Source organism: Parus major, chromosome 11 (genome assembly GCF_001522545.3).
Source record: "Parus major isolate Abel chromosome 11, Parus_major1.1, whole genome shotgun sequence".
NCBI classification, from domain to species: Eukaryota; Metazoa; Chordata; class Aves; order Passeriformes; family Paridae; genus Parus; species Parus major.
The window spans coordinates 49,831-70,021 of record NC_031780.1 but is presented as its reverse complement, the minus strand read 5'-3'; the positions used below and the strand labels follow the sequence as shown (position 1 = coordinate 70,021).

The 20,191-nt window shown below is 42.6% G+C and overlaps 3 protein-coding genes across 5 annotated transcripts; 2 read left to right on the top strand and 1 right to left on the bottom strand.

The window, feature by feature from the left end:
• Positions 1–552: 552 nt before the first annotated feature.
• On the top strand, positions 553–6,486 carry LOC107209882 (carbohydrate sulfotransferase 4-like). Its single transcript, XM_015640048.3, has 2 exons — positions 553–959; positions 4,658–6,486. Exon 2 carries the CDS (start codon positions 4,671–4,673, stop codon positions 5,847–5,849), a length of 1,179 nt encoding a protein of 392 aa, XP_015495534.1. The 5' UTR covers positions 553–959; positions 4,658–4,670; the 3' UTR covers positions 5,850–6,486.
• A 1,230-nt stretch (positions 6,487–7,716) lies between these two features.
• On the bottom strand, positions 7,717–11,681 carry TERF2IP (TERF2 interacting protein). The gene is made up of 3 exons (XM_015640049.3): positions 11,206–11,681; positions 11,016–11,092; positions 7,717–10,439 (listed from the first exon to the last, which is right to left on the bottom strand). Exons 1-3 carry the CDS (start codon positions 11,669–11,671, stop codon positions 10,008–10,010), a joined length of 975 nt encoding a protein of 324 aa, XP_015495535.1. The 5' UTR covers positions 11,672–11,681; the 3' UTR covers positions 7,717–10,007.
• A 9-nt stretch (positions 11,682–11,690) lies between these two features.
• Positions 11,691–20,135, top strand: KARS1 (lysyl-tRNA synthetase 1). Of its 3 annotated transcripts, none has more exons than XM_015640047.2 (14): positions 11,691–11,806; positions 12,472–12,616; positions 12,826–12,991; positions 13,350–13,443; positions 13,740–13,926; positions 14,178–14,303; positions 15,056–15,175; positions 15,381–15,543; positions 15,643–15,816; positions 16,590–16,675; positions 17,343–17,428; positions 17,750–17,876; positions 19,515–19,658; positions 19,949–20,135. In XM_015640047.2, exons 1-14 carry the CDS (start codon positions 11,748–11,750, stop codon positions 20,024–20,026), a joined length of 1,755 nt encoding a protein of 584 aa, XP_015495533.1. In that variant the 5' UTR covers positions 11,691–11,747; the 3' UTR covers positions 20,027–20,135. The 3 variants fall into 3 exon arrangements, with proteins under 3 accessions (XP_015495533.1, XP_033373003.1, XP_015495532.1); XM_015640046.2 differs by lacking the exon at positions 11,691–11,806 and adding an exon at positions 11,840–11,997; XM_033517112.1 differs by lacking the exons at positions 11,691–11,806; positions 14,178–14,303 and adding an exon at positions 11,838–11,997.
• The last annotated feature ends 56 nt before the right edge of the window (positions 20,136–20,191 follow it).

Sequence of the window (20,191 nt, the reverse complement as noted above, 5' to 3'; positions counted from 1 at the left end):
CAGATTTTTTCTTTCGCTGTCCCCTATACTCCACTTGCCCTGAGAGCAGTAGTGAGGTCCTTGGGAACACAAAGAGGACACCATTAAGAGGTCTATATCTGTCCAGACTGTGTGACAGAATCTATGAGATCCAGAATAGGAATGATCCAAAGCAACCGTCTCTGTGTGGAAGTATTTCTCTTGAGCCCAGTGCTGCCCTATTTCACTACCTTACCTGGCACAGTCCCATTGCAGCTCCAGCACCCTGGTGAATCATTAACAGGCCAAGTCCAGCTGCTCCTTTCACAGCTTGTCTTTTCACACAGTTTTCTTTCCCAGCCCCAAATGTTTAATTCAAGCAAGGTACAGACAAAGAGGTAAAAAGATTTTATGTGAAACTGCATCTGCTGACGTGGCAAGCAGCCACAGCAGTAGTAGGAAAGTATGTACTATCTCTGCATTCATGGTAGACAAGCTGGTCCTCCTTGCAACTTGCTTGTCCTTTGCTCTGACACTCTAGAGACATCCCTGCTCCTGCTTTTACAGGCAGCAGTCTCTTTTGGGGCCTGCAATAGGAGTTAAAAAGTATCTCTGTCTCCTTCATGTACTCTCTGGCCCTACTCCTTTACTAGCAGCACCTGGTCATTCACACCCCTGCAAGAAACTGCCATTTCCGTACTTTTTGCTTAGTGCAGGGTGGAGTTTTCTATTTCCAGGCTGGTCAAAGTAGGCGGGCAGTATAGAGCAGTCAGTCTTAGAGCTGGGATGTGCACAAAGAGGACAGGAAGGGGCAGGCACAGGTGTAAGTAGGAGTTAAGTACATGTGTATGTGAGACCCCAGCATGAAGGCAGAGTGCCTGTACATGAATGCACAGTTGTTCGTGTGACTGCCTGGAGGCTTATGTACCACAGCAGTGAACGTGTGTGAGGGCATCTTTGCTTGAATTGGGTCTGCTGGTGCTTCAAGAGGACTTGTTAAGGTGAGATTTTCAACCATTTCTTGCTATCTAGCATGGCTGCTCTTGATGCTAGCAAATTGTGACAATTTTCTGCAGACAGAAGCTGTGGGTCTGGCTTAGAGGGTAGTTCCTGCTTCTCCAGTCTTCTCAGTGCCCCTGCTCAGCTTTCCCACTAGTGACAGTCATGCCAGCTGCTCACCTCTGAATGGGAATATGACTTCTAATTCTGCAGAAATTGACCAGGCCAAAATGAAGCAGCATTTGAAAAAACTATGAACAACCATCAGTGCCATCAAAGACCAGTGACTGGAGCTTCTCTGGTGCCAGATCCTCTTTGTTATACTGCTGCCATTACAGCAACGGGGATCCTACACCTGCTTGGAGAACTTCCTCAGACTGGGAGCACACTCAACATTAGTTTGCATAGCACAAGGTGGTTTTGGGCTGTAACTGTCTCACGCCTGTCAGAGACATGCTGACATTCAATAAACCTGTAATCTGGGGATATGGCGCCCAATGCTGAGTATGTTTCATGGGTTTCATGGGTACATTTCCCTTGGGCTGCTTACTGCTTTCTGTAACGCTTGTTCTTTGCCAGGATCAAGCTTTTCCAAGGTCCCTGTGTGCTCCTGGAAAAGACTAAGACTGCTTTTTTTTTTTTTTTTTTTTTAACAAGCTGCTCAGGCAGTATTTTCATACCTTTGCTGTGGGAGACGCTAACATGTTGACACTGGATTGTTGTATTTTTGGGTAGTTTCTACATTGCATCCTTTGTGCCCTGAGATCCTTCCAGTTCTTTCTTCTCTCAGCCAAATCTTGGCTCATCCCTGTTAGCACACAGTAACAGTGTGCTTTTCTAGTTCTGCAGCTGAGATTGTCTCAATCACTTTGGGCTGATCTTTACTTGGCAGCACTGTGAGGGCTTAATTTTTTCACTTTTGCAACATGAAATTAACTCAAACACTGGTGACTCCAGACATTTGCTGTAGAGAAAATGTGGTTAAGTTTGGGACCTTAGTTTAGAAATGTCCCAGTTCCCATGACTGAGAAATACTGTGGTGAAAAATAAGGTTATATAATTAGTATTTCTCTCATATTAGGGAATGCATGATAGTATAGTATGATGCTGCTCTTTCATTCCTCTTCATCAGACACACAATTCACTTCAGTCCTTCTACTCTGTGGAACAGACTTGTGATGGCAAGTCACTCTGTGAAATGTCTAAAGCACCTTGATTTGATCCGAGCTAAAAGTATACTCTTGTTTCCTAAAAAAAAAAATTGATTCCATTCTCATACTCAGGCAATTCACATGTAGATTTCCAAAGAAACAACTATTTCTGTGGTTTTAAATCTACCTGGGTATCTACCTTTATGCCATTGTTCATGTCTGCTCAACAGAGTTTTTCTCATTTAATAGCTTCTGGCTATATTCCAGGAACTTTGTCAGGAGTTAGAATAACAATATTAATGGTGCCAGATGGAAGTGACATTATCAAAGTTCATTTGGAAACCAGGACTTTTGGTAAACACTGCTTGTATTCATTTGGAAGGAAGAAGCTGATATATCACTTATTTTTACAACAGTCTTTGCAGCTCTTCCTAGGTTTGGTCCAAATAGCAACCTGGATCAGCTCTTTGTCAGATCTGAACACTACAGACCATTTGTATAACCAAAAAAAGGGCTTCTTGTCCAGGAGAGAAGAATGATGTGGTCCCTCACTAAATGCACAGCCCCATCCTTGCAAGACATTACTAAAGTAAAATTCATATTATGGTAGCACCTATTGGCAACAATCAGACTTGCCTATTGTTCCTTATTCTGAGAAATTATAATTGCTGCCTTATAAACCCTAACCTCAGCACAAGTGCACAGCAGGTAACTTAGATAAACAAGCCAATTTATGCGTGTATTTTGGAGGCACAGATTAGTACTGTTCCTCGTTGGTTAGCAGCAATGACTGTATGAATTATCAGAAGAGGCACCCCCATGGAAATTAGTCTAAAAGCTCTGCTGCAGAGGAAAATTGTGGCAGAGCATAAGGAGGAGTTAGGGAAGCTTTGGGAACATTCATAATTACTATGGACCCAGATAACATGGCAAGCATGTAGCAGGGAAGCAGTGTCTGCTTTGCAGCTGTTTGAGTCAGTTTATACCTCTGCTGCTTGAGTAGGGGGGCATAGCTGCGTGGGCATAGCTGCTTGAGTCTTGTGCAATTGTGGACTGCACAAAAGCAGTGTACAAAGCTGTAAGGGCCTGGGCTCAGACGCTGCTCTGTCTGGGATTAACTTCTTGCACTAGAGGCCCTGCTCTGTCTGGTCTTGCTGTGCTTTTCCCTGGAAAGACTGTCCATGGCTAGGAACCAGAAAAGTTTTTTCAATTTTAGTTCACCTTGGAAAACATAAAGTACCCGCACTAGCAAGAGAGATCTGTCTCTACTGTGGCACAGCTAAAAGGCCAACCTGGCAGATGGGGAGCACTCCCTACTGCCGGGGCTTCAGCGCGGCCCAAGGAGCCTGTTCCTAGGGGTGACCCATGCTGCAGACACCTAACCTGTATTTGAAGCACACTCAGGCACTGCTGGGGGACAGAAGAAGAGCACACAAGACAGGAATAATTGGTAAAGTGTGCTTTAATGTACTTAAAAAAAAAATAATTAAATATTTCTGCCTCAGATCCCATCTTCAGTAGTGTACTTCCTGCAGATTCCTGTGTCAGCTGGTATTCAGGCTATGAATTCTCCCTGTGGCATTTTCATGCCATATCCCCAGTGGCATGAAAATTATTAGACATTTTCCAATAATTCAGCCATCCTCCACAGGAAGAAAAGCGGTTTGATATATGAAACAGGGAGCCAGCTTTGGGCAGACCTTTGAGTTCAACTAGCACATTCTACTGTACATCTTCTCATAAAAGACCTACAGAATGAGTGGGGTTAGAGGAAAGGATAGCAGGTGACAGTCTTTAAGAAGGAGTTAGGCTAAGAAGGGGGCTAGTAGGGCAGGTAAGCAGTTAAGCCTGCCTACAGAAAGATGAGTCTTTCTAGCAGAATTGCCTACAAAGTTCAGTCTGTGGAGGAGATACTGTTGTTCTTGCATTTATTACACTGCCAAGCTTCTTCCTTTGGTATGTGAAGTTTTGCCTGTGTTGACAACAAATATTTCCTGAAATTTCAAAAGGCGTATAATCAAAATAAAAGGAAATCTACATTGTATGTTTTCAGCAGCATTTTGGCATAAAAATAATTGTAAATATTGGTCAGAGTAGGTGTTTAAAAGTAAAATGTGGAACTGTTAAATTCTTCACAGAAAGCGAGGTTTTGCATCTTTCCATCTGTCTTTTTTTTTTTTTTTTAATAAAAATTGCCAGTATCCTTTGCAGGGATTATGTGCATGAAGTACATATTTGTATGTACCAATTTACTTCAGTGCACTCAACTAGCTCTTAAATGTTGATAAAAATGCAGACAAGCTTTTCAGTATCTTCTAAGACTGTATTAGAATGGGTTACTGAGAAACTGTGGTTTTGCTGCAGAAAACCTTCAGCCCTGCAGTACTTATGTCCTTTGCCAAGACCCCTTGTGCAGTGGTTGCCACAGTGTCACTAGTAATGTGGCAGCTTTCCAAAACCCTGTGCCTGCAGAGATGCACAGGAGCCTGATGCACCACATCCTGCCTTTTTCATCATCTTGTGATGCTGAACTTCCTCTGTCTCTGCAGGTCCCTTGCAATCATGGTGAAATCTAGAAGAGTGCAGGTGCTCCTGATTCTGGTAGTTCTGTCCTTCCTTCTGATCCACTTCCTACCCTGCAGCTACCATGCCCACATGGAAGAAAAACCTTCTCCTGTCCACATCCTCATTCTCTCCTCCTGGCGGTCAGGATCCTCCTTCACTGGACAAATCTTCAGCCAGCACCCCAGTGTCTTCTACCTGATGGAACCTGCATGGCATGTTTGGGTTAAGATGTACCAGAACAGTGCCAAAGTCTTACACATGGCAGTGCGGGACTTAGTCAGGTCGGTCTTTCTGTGTGACATGTCTGTGTTTGACGCGTACATGTCTAGCCAGAAGAAAAAGTCTGATTTATTTCAGTGGGAGACAAGCAGAGCCTTGTGCTCCCCACCTGCCTGTGACTCATTCAGTCGCAGTGACATAATCACTGCAGGCAACTGCAAAACAATCTGTGGCAAGTACCCATTCAGCAAGGTGGAGGAAGCTTGTAAAACCTATAGCCATGTTGCCATCAAGGAAGTTCGGTTCTTTGACCTGAAAGTTCTCTATCCGCTTCTCACTGATCCATCCCTGAACCTCAAAATCATTCACTTGGTACGTGATCCTCGGGCTGTGTTCAGGTCCCGAGAGAATACAATGGCAGACCTGAAACGTGACAGTAACATTGTTGTGGGGTCTCAGAAGACAAAGGGAGAAATGGGACCCTACAACACAATGCAAGTAATCTGCAAAAGCCATGTTGAGATATACAAGGCAGGAAGACAGGCTGCTCCAAGCTTCCTGAAAGACCGGTATCTGCTGGTTCGCTATGAAGACATTGTCAGAGACCCGCTAGCAAGGGCTGCTCAGATGTACAGGTTTGCAGAACTCTATTTCACACCAGAGCTTCAGAAGTGGGTGCACAACATCACCCATGGGAAGGGTCACGGAGCACAGGCCTTTGATATTGGGTCAAGAGATGCACTGAGAGTATCCCAGGCCTGGAGAAAGACACTTCCTTTCCAGAAAATAGAAAAAGTGCAAAATGTGTGCAAAGATGCAATGGATTTGCTGGGCTACCGCCTTGTTCAATCTGAAGAAGAGCAGAAAAACATGTCTCTGGATCTTTTGTTTGCCCAGAACTCCTCTGAGTATCAAATTCTGAAGGCAGAAAAGCTGGTCTCTACACCTACTCTCTGAAGGCTGCAGAGTGCTGAACTGTTCACTAGAGCAAAAGAGGATAGAGGTGCAGGCAGAGAAGTGTAGGAATGTGTGCATGGATGTGCATGGATTCAAGGACAAGTGGTACAAGAACCCTGACTACATTCAGGAGAGCTCTCAGCAGCACAGGGTCACTCTCTAAGACCCCTGGAGATTCAACCACAATGTAGGCCAAAGTAATGCAAATTTGTTTTCCAAATTAATTACGTTTAGGTTGGAGCATACAGAATGTTCAAGGAGTAGGACCAGATAGCAGAAGCTCAAACCCCCTCCACAGACCACAGCTGAAGACTAGGGAAACCACATAGAGCAACTGTGCTGCAAAGGAAGAGGAAATATAAAAGGAAGCTGAATAAAGAAACCTTTACTTGACATGCTGCCACGCAGGATATGTAGTGCCAGAAAAGACGTGAGGACAACCAGACATTTGGTTTCTGGAAGGATGTTGGGAATTGGGTTGTTTTTTTTGAATGGTTGAGTTTTCAAGACCAGTTTTCTTTTTGCTTCATTTGTGTGCCTGAGTATCCACCCTTGGTGGCAAAAGTAGGGAAATCTTTGTGTTCACGTAGTGTATAATGAGAAAATGGAATAAACCAGCTATTGCTGAAAATAGTAACTCCTGAGTTTTCATGTGGGAAACCATTTCTGGGATTATGTGAATCCATTTATTTTTTAGCTGAAATTATTCTGTCTTAGCTTTCAAACCCAAGAACAGTTGTTTTCCTGGGAATTCCCACAGTCCACATGGGTGACAGAAGAATTTGTGCTAAGGTTGAGATCCTAAAGACAAGGTACAGATACGGATTTCATTAGCATAAGTACCGAAACTGAGAAGATAGGTTAGCAGGAGCGGATTGAAGAAACCAAGAGAAGATCAGGAAGTTGTCCCATTGAAAAATTTGGTGAGAGTATTTCTTGTCTTGGAGCACAAAAAAATGTTTAATGGACTATGCTATTCTCCACTGTCTCCATTGGAAACGCTGTTCTCCCACCTCCAATGAAATATATGGTTCAAACATGAACAGAATTGTTTTCACCTGGTTTTAAGTGTACTAGAAGACAAGGAGAAAAACTTGTTACAAGATCTGGGGAGGAGTGAAGTGCCTGCAGATACCTATTTCTGAACATCCTCTCTCATGTGTAAATTGCAGAGTCTAACACATGTCTACAGAACACAAGCTACCTTAGCAATATGGGTATCTGTATTTCTAGAGCTAAACTCCTAATTCCTGAAAAGGGCAGGATACCGTATTATGGAAATAATAGTGTTATTACTAGGGATCTTGTTGAAGGACAAAATCCACGCAGGAATCATGCACTGGAATCATGGTAGTAAGTTCTCTGAAAGCAAGGTAGCTTTCAGCATTTACACTGTGTTTATGCAAATTTAGGGCAGGCAAACTGACATAGAGAAGTGGGAGTTATACTGTACCAGAGAAGGACAGACTCACTTTTTCTTTATAGTCTTTAAAACAGAACTTTACATATTCAGCTAAAAGCAGATAAAAGCTCATTCTCACTGAAGTCATAGTAGAGAGCTTCCTACTTTAAGTGCCAAGAAGCCAGATTCTGAGCAAAAATACATTCTTTCCAGTACACTGCTAATTATCCCTACATTAACCAATGTCAGCTTGAGCAGCTTAAGTTTATTATGAATACTTGTTTCCAGTGGACACAATCGTGTGTCTCAAGTGTTTACCTGAATAAAAACCTTCAGTGTTTCCAGTCAGTAAAAAAATTACATGAAAGTAACTTATGATGCATTTCCCTAATGTATTGTTTTGAAAATTACTTTCACTTCTGCTTCCTAAGCTTAATCAGAGAAAACGCAGAGAACGATTGTTGATTTCAGTGTATCTTTATTACAGTCCTTTAGGTATGCTTCCTCAATACAACAATTTGTAAGATCTTTTTTTCTGGAAACAGCAAAGTCTGTTGCCAGTCTGGGCACATGAAAATTTAAAGCTGTCTTAATGTGGGCAAAGATAACTTAAAATACTTTTTGGAGGAGGAAAAAGAAAACTCAACAAAACCCCCCCAAAAATCTCAAGATGCTGATGATGACATGTAAAAACTATGACTACATCCCTTGGCATATGCAATAAAGATCACAGAAGTCTGTTTAGAAACAAACATTAAGTTTACATGGTACAAGTTTAGAAGAGTAAACTGTTTTTATACCAATGAAATGTAAGTCTCCAGTCAAAAGGACATTTAAAAGCTAAATCTGTGGTATTCCTGTCTGTTGCTCTTCAAACGGGTGCATAACATCAGTTTTTCATTGGTAACTCTAGTTATGAAAGCACAGAAATTAATTGATTTTGATGAATGCTGGGTAACTCTAAAAGGAAGCAAATAGGAAATACCCAAATTCCAGATAATAGTTTGCCGACACAGAATTTCTAGCTGTAGAACTGCCTTTAACTCAAAGTTCTTGTATGTGCATTGCCACTTTGCTCACTTTTCTAGGTATACAAATATTGCTCCAGGAAGTAACAGATAGAAACTTCTTTGAGCTACAAAAAGAACCTTCCTCATCTTTTGTGATAGTACAGGAACCTGAGATGAATATGAAAACCAAACTCTCTCCAGCATGTTGAAAGGAGCGTAACTCCGTTGTAGGTAAAAAAGCACAGAAAACAAGGATTTTTATCATGGGAAAAGACAGAATCAGAAGTAGGACCATATGATACAGCGTCATTTTTGAGTCCTCCAGGTTTTAATCTAGTAAAAGAGACCTAGACCTAAGTGCATGCACAACTAAGCGTACCTGCGGAGTTCGTAACAGATGAAAGAGGGCAACCCTGAGTAAACTGTAGTCTTTGTGTCTTAATTCATACACCTACTGAGTGCACCAAGCACACGTGGGAAGCATTAGAACATCCCCAGCATTAGAAAATGTGTCCATACGGCTCTGTGAAGGCAAAAACACTCTGTGTGGTCTCAGAAGTTTGCATTGCACCTTAGACTAATTGGCCCAATAAGACAAACTCATTCTTAAAATAAAGTGCCACTTAGAATTATAAAAAAATAGAGTAAATCTGACCATTTTATATTGCAGCTATTTAATATGTTCTACCTCTCACTTTGAATTCTAGAGCAGTTTTGTTAAACAGGACCATTGCAACACGATGGTGCTGCCAAGATGTGCACACAGCTCAAGCTAGAATGGGAGTTTTCAGCTGCAAGAGGTTACAGGTCTCCTGTTCATGAACTTGGTCCACGATGCTGGTCATCAGCAAAACTTGCATTTCAAACCAAGCTGGTAACATTCCTACTTTTAAAAAAAAATAAAAAAATAAAAAAAAAATTATTTGCTATGTTGTCTTGTACTCATTAAGTGCTTGTCTGGGCTCCAAACGAATCTCAAATAACTGTTCAAGGTCTGAATAGTGTGACTATGCCAAATAATTCTCACTTTTCTAGTCCAGTGAAACACTGCATAGTGCTGTTTTAACATTTATTTGGTTACATCCTTGAATAATCAGTCAGTGTTGCAGTGGCTTCCTGAAACAGCAGTCTGGTTATATAGTTTTTTATTTTCAGTATAATTTTAATTTGGCTTAACCTCAGCCATTTCCCAATTCACCCCAATTTTCTGAGTACCACAGTACTCAGCAATATGCTAAAACCCCAAAATGTTAACTCTTTAGAGAGGTAAAAAAAACCCCCAAACAACAAAAAAACCAAATGAACAAACAAAAAAACCCACGAAAACAAAACCATAACAAACTTCACCTTTACCAGCCCATTTTATTTCACCAAAAGAATGAATTCCAGATTTTTAGGACTCCCTTCAAATAATATTAAATAAGTGACCAATTTCAGGCTAAAGGTACTGAGTTTTTCAGATTATGACTGTATCCTAGCAATGGCATTCTCTCTCAACCACAACTTAGGTAACAGATACAAAACCTCGATGATTCTCTCTTAACTTTCATTTCCTACTTCAGCTATTACTCATGGCCCTGAAAGCTAGTGTACTTTTCCCAACTAGAATATATGGCCTGGTACAAGCGTTACTTTGTTTGGATTAAAGCAGCCGCATTTCTTAGATCTGTAGAGATGAAAAATAGGTCTTTTAATGCAAAAAAAAATTCTTTAAAGCATTTCTGAAACTTCAGAACTTTGTCCTCGTTAACTCTTTCTAAACACTATCCGCTTTGCTACATTTTCAGCTCCAAATTTGGCTATCAATTTATTTCTGACATGTTCCTCATCCTTTTGCAATTCTAAATCATCCTCTCTGCTCCATACAGGGTACCCATCCAAGCGCTGCCCTGTCTGCAGAAAGTATGACGTAGCCTCCACATCACCGCTGTTTTTCAGAAAGGCCTGTGTAACAGTGAACAGGTCCACAGCAAACTTCTCCATGAAGTTCTCCATAGTTTTTATGACCTGTCCCACCACAGTGCTTTTTGCCTTTGGTCTTTCTTGCCTTTGTAACTGAATGTCAGGGAAAGCAGAGTCCTCTGGCCCAGTTTTCAGATCAGATGCTGTTTCTCCTGGGAACCTTCCCACTCCATCTTGTGTAGAAAGTTGTGCAACATCCGAGGAGTCACTTTCTGACTAAGAGTAAGAGAAGTAGAATCGCTAATTAGACACGGTAGTTTCTGGCAAATCTTTTAGCACTGCAACCAAATACCTTTTACTCTGACTCTATAGTATATTAATACCTCAGAAATTACTAGGCACAGTAAAAGTTAGTGACTGAAGCAAAGCCCTATCTGTTAATGAGGCTGCACATGATCATGGAAATGCATGAACTATAAGGAAGAATTTGAACAAACTAAGCATAAAAGGCAAAAGTGTTGATGCAACTGCAGGAAGGTCTTTTACGTGAGGTGAAAGGCTGACTTCCATTTGCCAATACAGCTTTTAACGTGACAATCCCCATCACGTAAACCTCCTCATGTTAACTTAAGCAGGGAATCAAGAAAAAACGCACCAGCGAGGCACCATTTATTGCAAACCACGCAGGCGGCAGCTCACAGGAACCTTCAGTTTTGCCATAGAAGGGATATCGCGGTGCAAACTCATTTCACGTGAGTTTTTATTGTGCCATCTATGACACCGAGGAAGGCCCGCCCCGAGCACTGCGCGCAGTGGCGGCTACTGCTCCCCAGGCTGGCCCCGGTCGCTCACCTCCGTGCTTTCGAACTCCCGACTAGCTGCCGCGAACAGACCCCTGATCTGCGTGGGATCCTCCGTCTGCGGCGGCTCTGCGGAAACACGCGGGCATCGTCTGCCGGGCTTCAGCAGGGTCCGGACCCACGCTCGCCGCCGCCACCAGGCCCCCTCGCAACCCTGCCCCGCCGCTGTGGCCCCCACTCACCCCAGAGCCGCGGCCGCAGGTGCCGCAGGTAGCGGTCACGCATGGCCTGCCAGCTGTGCCGTGTAAGGCCGCTCCGCTCCAGCTCTATCCACAGCGCACGGCCGCTGACCCGCACCGTGCCCTGGCCGCGCACCGCCCGGAGCAGCGCCGCATCCTCCGCCTCCGTGAAGGCCAGGCGGCCGCGGGCGGCCAGCAGGAAGGGCTCCAGCGGCAGCCGCTGGTTGCGCTCCACGCACTCCGTCACGTACTCGGTTGAGACGGCCCCGTCGGGAGCCACCTCGCCGGGCTGCGCCAGGAGCACGGCTCCTGGCTCCTGCACCCGGCACAGCCGTCCCCCACCCGCCAGCACTAGGGGTGCCAGGCGCAGTTTGGCTAAGCCGGGCCGCAGATAGAACCGCATAGGACGCCCGTCATCCCACAGGAACAGTGATCGGGACCGCGCTGTCCCAGCCTGGCCGCCCGCCATCGCCGCCCCAGCTCCGCCCACCGCCACCGCCGTGTGCGCAGGCGTGCAAGAGTGGAAGGGAGGTGGCAGCGCGGAGATGGCGGCGGCGGCGAGCGAGTGCAACGCGGCGGAGATTGAGTCGCACCTCAGCAAAAAGTGAGGGCGGGCGGGTGGTCAGGTGGGGCCGGGCCGGGGAGGTGAAGTGTATCCAGCCGGCCCGGTGCGTATCTTCGTCAAGGCGCCCGTCGGAGCGCCATGCTGAGCCCCGGCGCTGCGCGGCTCCGCAGCTGGGTCTTGAGGGCCGCGCCCGCGCTCCGATGGCAGCAGGCACTTCATGACCAAAGCAGGTCGGTGCTTTGTGTCTGGTTTGGCCCGCTTCTTTCCTTATGGAGTCGTGGAAGGCGGGGTCAGGAGCGCGGCGGGAGCCTGAGGGCCATGGGGAATAGGCTGGACCGCGAATGTGTCTTCGGGAGCCCTACGTTCCTTCAGAGGGAGTTTGCCTTCTTTCATTTACACTCTGCATAGGGCTGATAGGCTCTTAAATGGAGTGCGTCAAGTCCTTGAGCACGTAGGCACGCGTCCTCGAGGTCTGACTGAACTGTTTAATTCCGCTTTCACTTTTGACGAATGTTTGTATTGTTGGGGATGAACTGAAGGAGTTTAAAGTAGAAAGTGATTAAACTTGTTGAAGAATTATTTTGGGAAAACTAAGAGAAGTGACAAGGTTATTTGTTCAGCTAGATTTTGGCAGAATCCTGCCAATCGTTTCCCTGTAGAAGTATTAGAGTACTTCCTGCATCCAGTTTCCTTCTCTTTTGCAGTGAGCTGAAGAGACGTTTAAAGGCAGAGAGGAAAACAGCTGAGAAAGAGGCAAAGCAGAAAGAGCAAAGTGAAAAGCATTCAAATAAGCCTTCCTTGACTTCTGAGGATAATGTTGGTACTGATGAGGAGAGCTTGGATCCAAATGTGAGCATCTGGTCCCATGCCATATTAGATGTTCTGTTAATAAATCTTACTGACTTGCATTTGATTTTTTTTGATTCATGGGTAATTAAATGGCTAAAAGGGGGAAGATGTATATTCCTATATTAGGGCAGCTGCATTTTAATTCACAGCCTGTAACATATTTTTGGATTCTAATAAAATAATTTGATTTTGTTTGTTTCTGGTGACAGCAATACTACAAGATCCGTAGCCATGCAGTCCAACAGCTTAAGGGCTCCAGTGAAGATCCCTATCCCCACAAGTTCCATGTTGACTTGTCTCTCTCAGATTTCATAGACAAGTACAGTCACCTGCAGCCAGGAGATCACCTGACAAACATTGCAGTGAGAGTGGCAGGTAAAAGTTTATCTGGGATACAGAAAAATGTAAAGTTGTAGCTGCTTTTATTGATGGATTGATCTCTTACTCGCGAAGCCTCGTAGCACTGTTAAACTATTCAGGACATATCCTTCAGACTGAGTGGACCTGTGCAACATCTCTTGCAACTATAAGATCAGGTTGTAACATGGGTTCTGGGACCCAGAGGTTTTACAGTCTTTTTTGGGCTAGTTTTCATTTTTAGACTTAACTGGTACTCTTTCACAGTTAGCTTGTTCAGAGCTGATGATTCTAAGTGATAGTACTGTGGCTTTTGCCCCTGTATCCTTTCTGCTAGGGACTTTTTTCCTGATGTCTAGCATACTTTGATATTCAGGTCGAATTCACGCAAAACGTGCTGCTGGAGGGAAACTGATTTTTTACGATCTTCGTGGTGAAGGAGTCAAGTTGCAGGTCATGGCAAATTCCAGGTAAGTAGAGGTATTCCGAACAGCATTGTAAACTGCACTGCATTCTGGGGTCTAGATATCTGTATTTGAGTATTTTATTCCATCTGTGGTTTGGCTTAGGCAGCCAAGTAATATTTTGCTTCAGATGTTGTGGTTGACTTCCTGTTAAAATAACTATATATATATATATATATATATATATATTTTTGTTTTTTTTTTTTTTTTTTTTTAATGGATTTTGTCTTGTGAGACACTTGAGGACTGTTTGGAATATTGAATTTTAAACAAACATGCTTACATCTGTTTTGCAATTTCAGCCTCTACAAATCTGAAGAAGAATATTTCCGTGTTAACAGCAAGCTGCGTCGTGGGGACATTATTGGTGTAGAGGGGAATCCTGGGAAAACAAGGAAAGGGGAGCTGAGCATTATTCCTTATGAAATCACTCTCTTGTCTCCATGCCTGCACATGTTGCCTCATCTTCATTTTGGCCTCAAAGATAAGGTATTTGTCATACCTGTCAGTCTTGGAGGCAGTTTGACAGATCACAGAATGGTTTGGGTTGGAAGGAACCTTCAAGATAATTTGATTCCAACACCCCTGCCATGGGCAGGACTGCCACAGATAGATCTGAATGGACGTTTGTTACCTGCTGATATTATCAGTCAGCAAAGGAATAGTAGTTTTGTTTTGGTATTTTTTCCTTTGGCATGACATTTTATCTAGCTTGTTCTAAAGATACACATTCTTTTCAGGAAACCAGATATCGTCAGAGATACTTGGATTTAATTCTTAATGATTATGTGAGGCAGAAATTTATAACCCGTGCAAAGATCATCACTTACCTTCGTAGCTTTCTAGATGAGTTGGGCTTTCTTGAGGTAAGGCATCAGTGTATGCTTCTCTCTGCATACTGAATGTGTTTACAACTTCTTAGCTTCAAGGATGTTTCATATTCAGGCTTATGTACAAAGTACTTAGAGAACTGACAATAATTGCCTCAGCATGGTGTATTTTATCAGCTTAGTGTAATGGGAGCAATTCCTTTCATCTCTTTGTAAAGTTAAGATTATTCATCAGTTGGTGAGGTTATGGCTTGGGAACATTTTATTAAGGTAATACTCCAAACTACTACTGTCCTTTCCATATTTTGGTAAATTAGGGTGAAAACAACATTTTTGAAATGCTGTTTTGCCTCTGGAGATAAAAGCCAGTTCTACATCTTGTAGGCAAAATTTGATTGTGTTGACTTAGGTGCAGGAAACTGCACTTAGACTTGTTTCATTTAATCTTCTGCAGTGTAGGAGGGATTTTGTGATAATGCCACAGCACTGTTCCTGGCTTGGATAACATGAACCCAGCAGGTTCACATTTGTAATAAATATGAATGACTCTTCAGAGCAGTAGATGAATTCAGTAATTTGTTATTTTTGACTGCATGAAAAAAGTACAGTTTTGTTCAGTGCACTTTAGTTCAGAATTGTTTTCATTTACTGAAATGCCAAACAATAAGTGAAATACAGATTTGTCACCAAAACCAGCTGTTTTGGTTTGTTTGTTTGTTTGATCTATGCATTTCTGGTTTGGAACCAGATTTCACGAAAACAGGGAATTTTTGTTGTTGTTGTTACAGGTTGAAACTCCTATGATGAATGTAATTCCAGGTGGAGCTGTGGCAAAACCATTTATCACATACCACAATGAACTGGATATGAATTTATATATGAGAATTGCTCCAGAACTCTACCACAAGGTAAAATCCAAGCCCCTTATGGCTAAGCCTATATTCTTCAAACTGTATTAAAGAAAGCAGATGGAGCTAAAATGAGGATTATTTTTAAAGGAAGGTGAACTTGTCTCATGAATGAGATTTGTAAGGCTGCATTGCAGTTGCATGTGTTTGGGCTCTTTTAGGTCCTTTTGAGAAAGTGTATTTACCAGAATTTAATTTTGTTTAGATGCTGGTGGTCGGTGGTCTGGACAGAGTATATGAAATTGGGCGTCAGTTCCGGAATGAAGGAATTGATTTGACTCACAACCCTGAGTTCACAACTTGTGAATTTTATATGGCTTATGCAGACTACCATGACTTAATGGAAATTACAGAGAAGTTGCTTTCAGGTGAAGTATGCAATATTATTAAAAAATTAGTAAGAATCTCTGGTAGAATTGCTTATTATGTAACATACTCTTTTTCTAAACCTCACCTTCCTCTTGTAGGGATGGTAAAACATATTACTGGGAGTTACAAGATCACTTACCATCCAGATGGTCAAGATGGACAGGCCTATGAGATAGATTTTACTCCTCCTTTCCGGCGAATTAGCATGGTGTATGATCTGGAAAAGGTCCTAGGAGTGAAGTTTCCATCAACTGAATGTTTTGAAACTGAAGGTTAGATGCTGAGTTTGAATGTCCTATAATTCTTCCTTAAGAGAAAGTGGGCAAAAGGTTGCAAGTTCTCAGGCTACAATTTGTCAGTTGCTTTTTCTGAAGTAGTACTAACACATGTGATTCCTTTCCTCTGGTTTTGTTGGTTTACCTGAGCCCAGAAAGAAGCCTTCATTCCTTGCCATCTTTGGTAGGATCTGACTCTTGCCTCTTTCTTTGTTGAGTATATGTGAAAGGATATACTGAAGAGGCTAATGTAGGGAGGTTTTGATATCTTGAAGAGATCCAGCTTTTTGCTTCTTATTCTCTCTTGTGCAGTTGAGTTTCCATGCCTGTAATTGTAGCTTGGGTGTACGATTATTCAGGGCTTTCTTAAAAAAGTAATTATGTGCTGTTTTATTCTTGGAATCAAAAGACATAAGGAAACGAGTTCATATAATTTATAGTGATTGTTTTTTCCCCCAGTTCTCTCCTCTTTCCCCCCTCCCAGCCTCCAAATAATAATGTCCAGCAGTTACACGGTGTGTGCTTAACTGTTGTAAAATTTTTGAAATATAAAATAATTACTATTTTACTGTAAACAAATAAAACCAAACACTATTTCTCCAGATTGACATTTAAGCTCATGTTTTCCATGATGTCTGCCACTGAGATCTTACGAGTCACTCTAAGGGTCTAAGGGTTTGAAGGAGTTCAACTCTAAGGAGTTGAAGGATCTAGTAAGAGAAAAAAATGGTTGTTGGGATGGCTGTTCTAATTTTCATCTGCAATTTCAGAAACTCGTAGATTCTTTGATAACCTTTGTGTGGAGAGAAATGTTGAATGTCCACCTCCCAGGACAACAGCCAGACTTCTTGACAAAGTAAGTAAAGGTGATATTTTTCTAATCCTGATGTCTCTGAGGATCTCACTCTCTGTATCAAGAGAAATTTCTTAGAAGAAAAGGTTTAGCTGCACCAGGAAAAACATGCTGCAATGCACTTCAGCTATTGTTATATTACAGTGAGAAAACTTTCTGTGTCAAAAATCTTCTTTCATGTCATCCACACCAAAATGTAGTTTACTTGTGTCTGCTTAACTTGAGCACTAGGATATTGTAGTTGGATAACTGCTCTCTTGTGGTTAAAAGATTTGCTTTATCTTGGGTCAGTTTTGTCTGTGACATGTGTTCATTTGTATGTAGCTGACCAAAAGGATAGGAGTACCATATAATTCTATCAGCTGTATTCCTTTTTACTCAAATATTGTCTGATAGCTGTTCTTTTAATATTTTTCCTATTGGCTCTTACTGTAATCTGCAAATTGAATTATTATACAGATTTTGCTGTGTCATTCTTCCTTACCTGACAAGGACACACTCTCTGTTGATGAATACATTACCATAACCAGAAATACTTTGGAAACTCTTCAGATTTTTGGTACCTTCTTCAGTAGCAAAAGAGAGGAAATTAGGGTGCTTGGTGAAGGCAGTGCTAGGAAAGTGCATAATTGTACACTACAGCATAATTGTTTCACTTTTGTTTTCCCAGTTAGTTGGTGAATTCCTGGAAGTCACCTGTATCAACCCTACGTTCATCTGTGATCACCCACAGGTCATGAGTCCGCTTGCCAAATGGTAAGAGTATGACACATGGTCAGTGTGTAACTCAAATCTTCTACGTTATTTAAAAAAAAAAAGAAAAAAGTTGCATATGTGAAAACAGAGATTTTGATGTTGTGTACTAGTTTGGGAATTCTACCATAAACAAGATAGACCTTGGTTCCTGAGCTGTGAAACCCATCCTCCAAGTGGAAGAGGTGTGTTGATGCTTAGTACTTTGAAATTTTGACAGCTGTTAGTGCTAAGTGTGAGCAATGCCCCTAAGTAATGTATGTGCTGTTTGTTTCTGTAAGTGTGACTATTTTAAGGTATGTCTGTTTTGTCTACTTCACACAGGCATCGCTCTCTTCCGGGACTAACAGAACGCTTTGAACTCTTTGTAATGAAGAAAGAGGTGTGCAATGCGTACACAGAACTTAATGATCCTTTCCGACAGCGTCAGCTTTTTGAGGATCAGGCCAAGGTATGGTGTTTTGCTGACAGTGAATGTAATACAGGCATGTAAGCAAAGAGGATTTCCTATATCTGTCCCCATTCTGTCATTAGTACCTACTGCTGAAAAGACTTGTTACTACTTTGAATGAGTGTTTCTCACTCAAGTGAAAGCCTGTCATTAAAATTCAGTTCCTTTTATAGGAACCTTGCTCTTTAAGGTAAACAAGGTCAAACACTGCTGTTGATTAGGTTTTTTAGTGCAACTACGTTTTGGATTATCTTCCTTTTTATTCCACCCAAAGTACTAATCTGGAAAACCCAAATGTGCAAAAAGTTTTCTGTGTCTTGAAAGTTGTTTTTTTTCCCCCAGTTAAGTATTTCTGTAGTCATACAACATTATACTTCTAGGTTCTTAAACAAATTTTCATGTCCTGTAAGAGTTTGAATGCTGTGTAAGAAATATCTTAATTTCCTGAACAGAGTACTAATATTTATGTTGACTCACAGGATAGAGGTGCACACTGGGAATTACTCACAGGTTTATAATACTAAATTTCTCTCTAAATATGTAACTCTCTAAAAGGAGTGACTGAAACTCATTTTATTATTAGTTTGGTATACAGATCCATGAATGCATGCTTGGGTACATGACTGAGGTCAAATAATGTGGTCTGCAGAAAGAGTTTCTGATCTTCATGTTCTGTCTAATGGTTTCACAGTGCTTGAGAGGTTTAAACAATTTTCAAAGCCAGGAAAATAAATTTATGTTAAGTAACTAACTTGACAGTAAGTTTCAAAACGTTCAGTCAGAATTAATAATATTACAGATATTTTTAATTTTTCATCTGTCGTATATTTGCTTGCTGCAGTTCTCTCATGATTATAGCCAGACTTTGTAGACATATGGTTATGTGTATTGAATGAAAACTAGCCTCAAAATTTAATGTTGAGGTGGAGACTGAGACGAAGGGTGACAGTTTGCGTTTCAGGATTTCAGGGAGAAAAATTCTCCATAACAGTTTCTGCAAAGTCTTCCTTGAACCTGTGAGCAAAAATGTTTGCTGTTGTTTTGACACTTATTTTTTGGCTTTTTTAAAATATGAGATGGTCTGTGGTTTTTTTTTTATTCCGACTTTTGTCAGTTGGAGGCTGTCAGGGTCAGGTGCATGAGTTGCCATCTCACTGTAGGGTTTTTTTAGTCTTTCTACTTGAGAGGAAAAAACCTGTGAAGTAGCTACTCATGATTCAACCAATTATGCTGCTTTGTTGTTTCTGCAAACATTGAAAGGGGAGTTGCTACCAATAAAGAACCTCATAAGCCTTTGAAAGCAATACGTTCTATTGTCATCTGCTGCCATATGGCTCTGAAAGATGGCTTTTACTGAAGTAAAGAGCCTGGGCCTTGGCCAAGATAGGAAACTTACAGGTCAGAAAGTAATCAAGTCTAGAGCTATTTTGGGAGCACCTGTACAAAGGACCTCCAGAGTTCTCTATGTGCTGAGGTTTCTTCGTCTGTTACTCATTTGCACAGCCCTATTGGGCTTTGGTTTCATCCCTTATATGGCTGCTACAACTAGCAGTATTCCTCCTTTTGGGTAGGGGTTAGCAGGAGCAGTAGTGTGTAGCTCTGTACAACTCACGTTTTACTATTGATTTCCTAATTTAGGCAAAAGCTGCAGGTGATGATGAAGCCATGTTTATTGATGAAAACTTCTGCACCGCACTGGAGTATGGTCTTCCTCCTACAGCTGGCTGGGGCATGGGAATTGACCGCTTGACCATGTTCCTTACAGATTCCAATAACATCAAGGTAAGCATAAGCAGTGGCAGTGCCTTTCTACTGCTGGGTTTGTCAGGGAACAGGGAATGGGATTGGGCGAAGCTGGCCATCTCTTCGACGAAAGCAGGGCTTGCCAATGCAGCCGTGTGAGATTCTTCAAGACGCAGGATCCCAGCTGGGGAAAGCTCCTTGGCGCGCTTGCTCGGCTCTGAGGCCCGCGGCTGAGCAGCGGGGCCGGGGCTAGGGCAGCTCTCGCGAGACCTGTGCAGGGGATGTGGTGTTGCCGGTCGCGCGGCCGCTGACGCTATCGTTGCTTGCAGGAGGTGCTGCTCTTCCCCGCCATGAAACCGGAGGACAGCAAGAAGGAGGCGCAGCCCGCCGAGGGCACCTCTGTGTGAGGCTCCAGACCGCCGCGGGCACCCCCGCGTGAAGCCCGAGCGCGGCGACGGCACCTCCGCTTGAGCTTCGGAGCGGCGCTTACCTTCAATAAAGGCAGCTTTCCCTGCACCCGTGTCTGAGTCTCTGTGCGCATGCGCAAGGGCTGCCGCTCTCGGCGGCTGCCG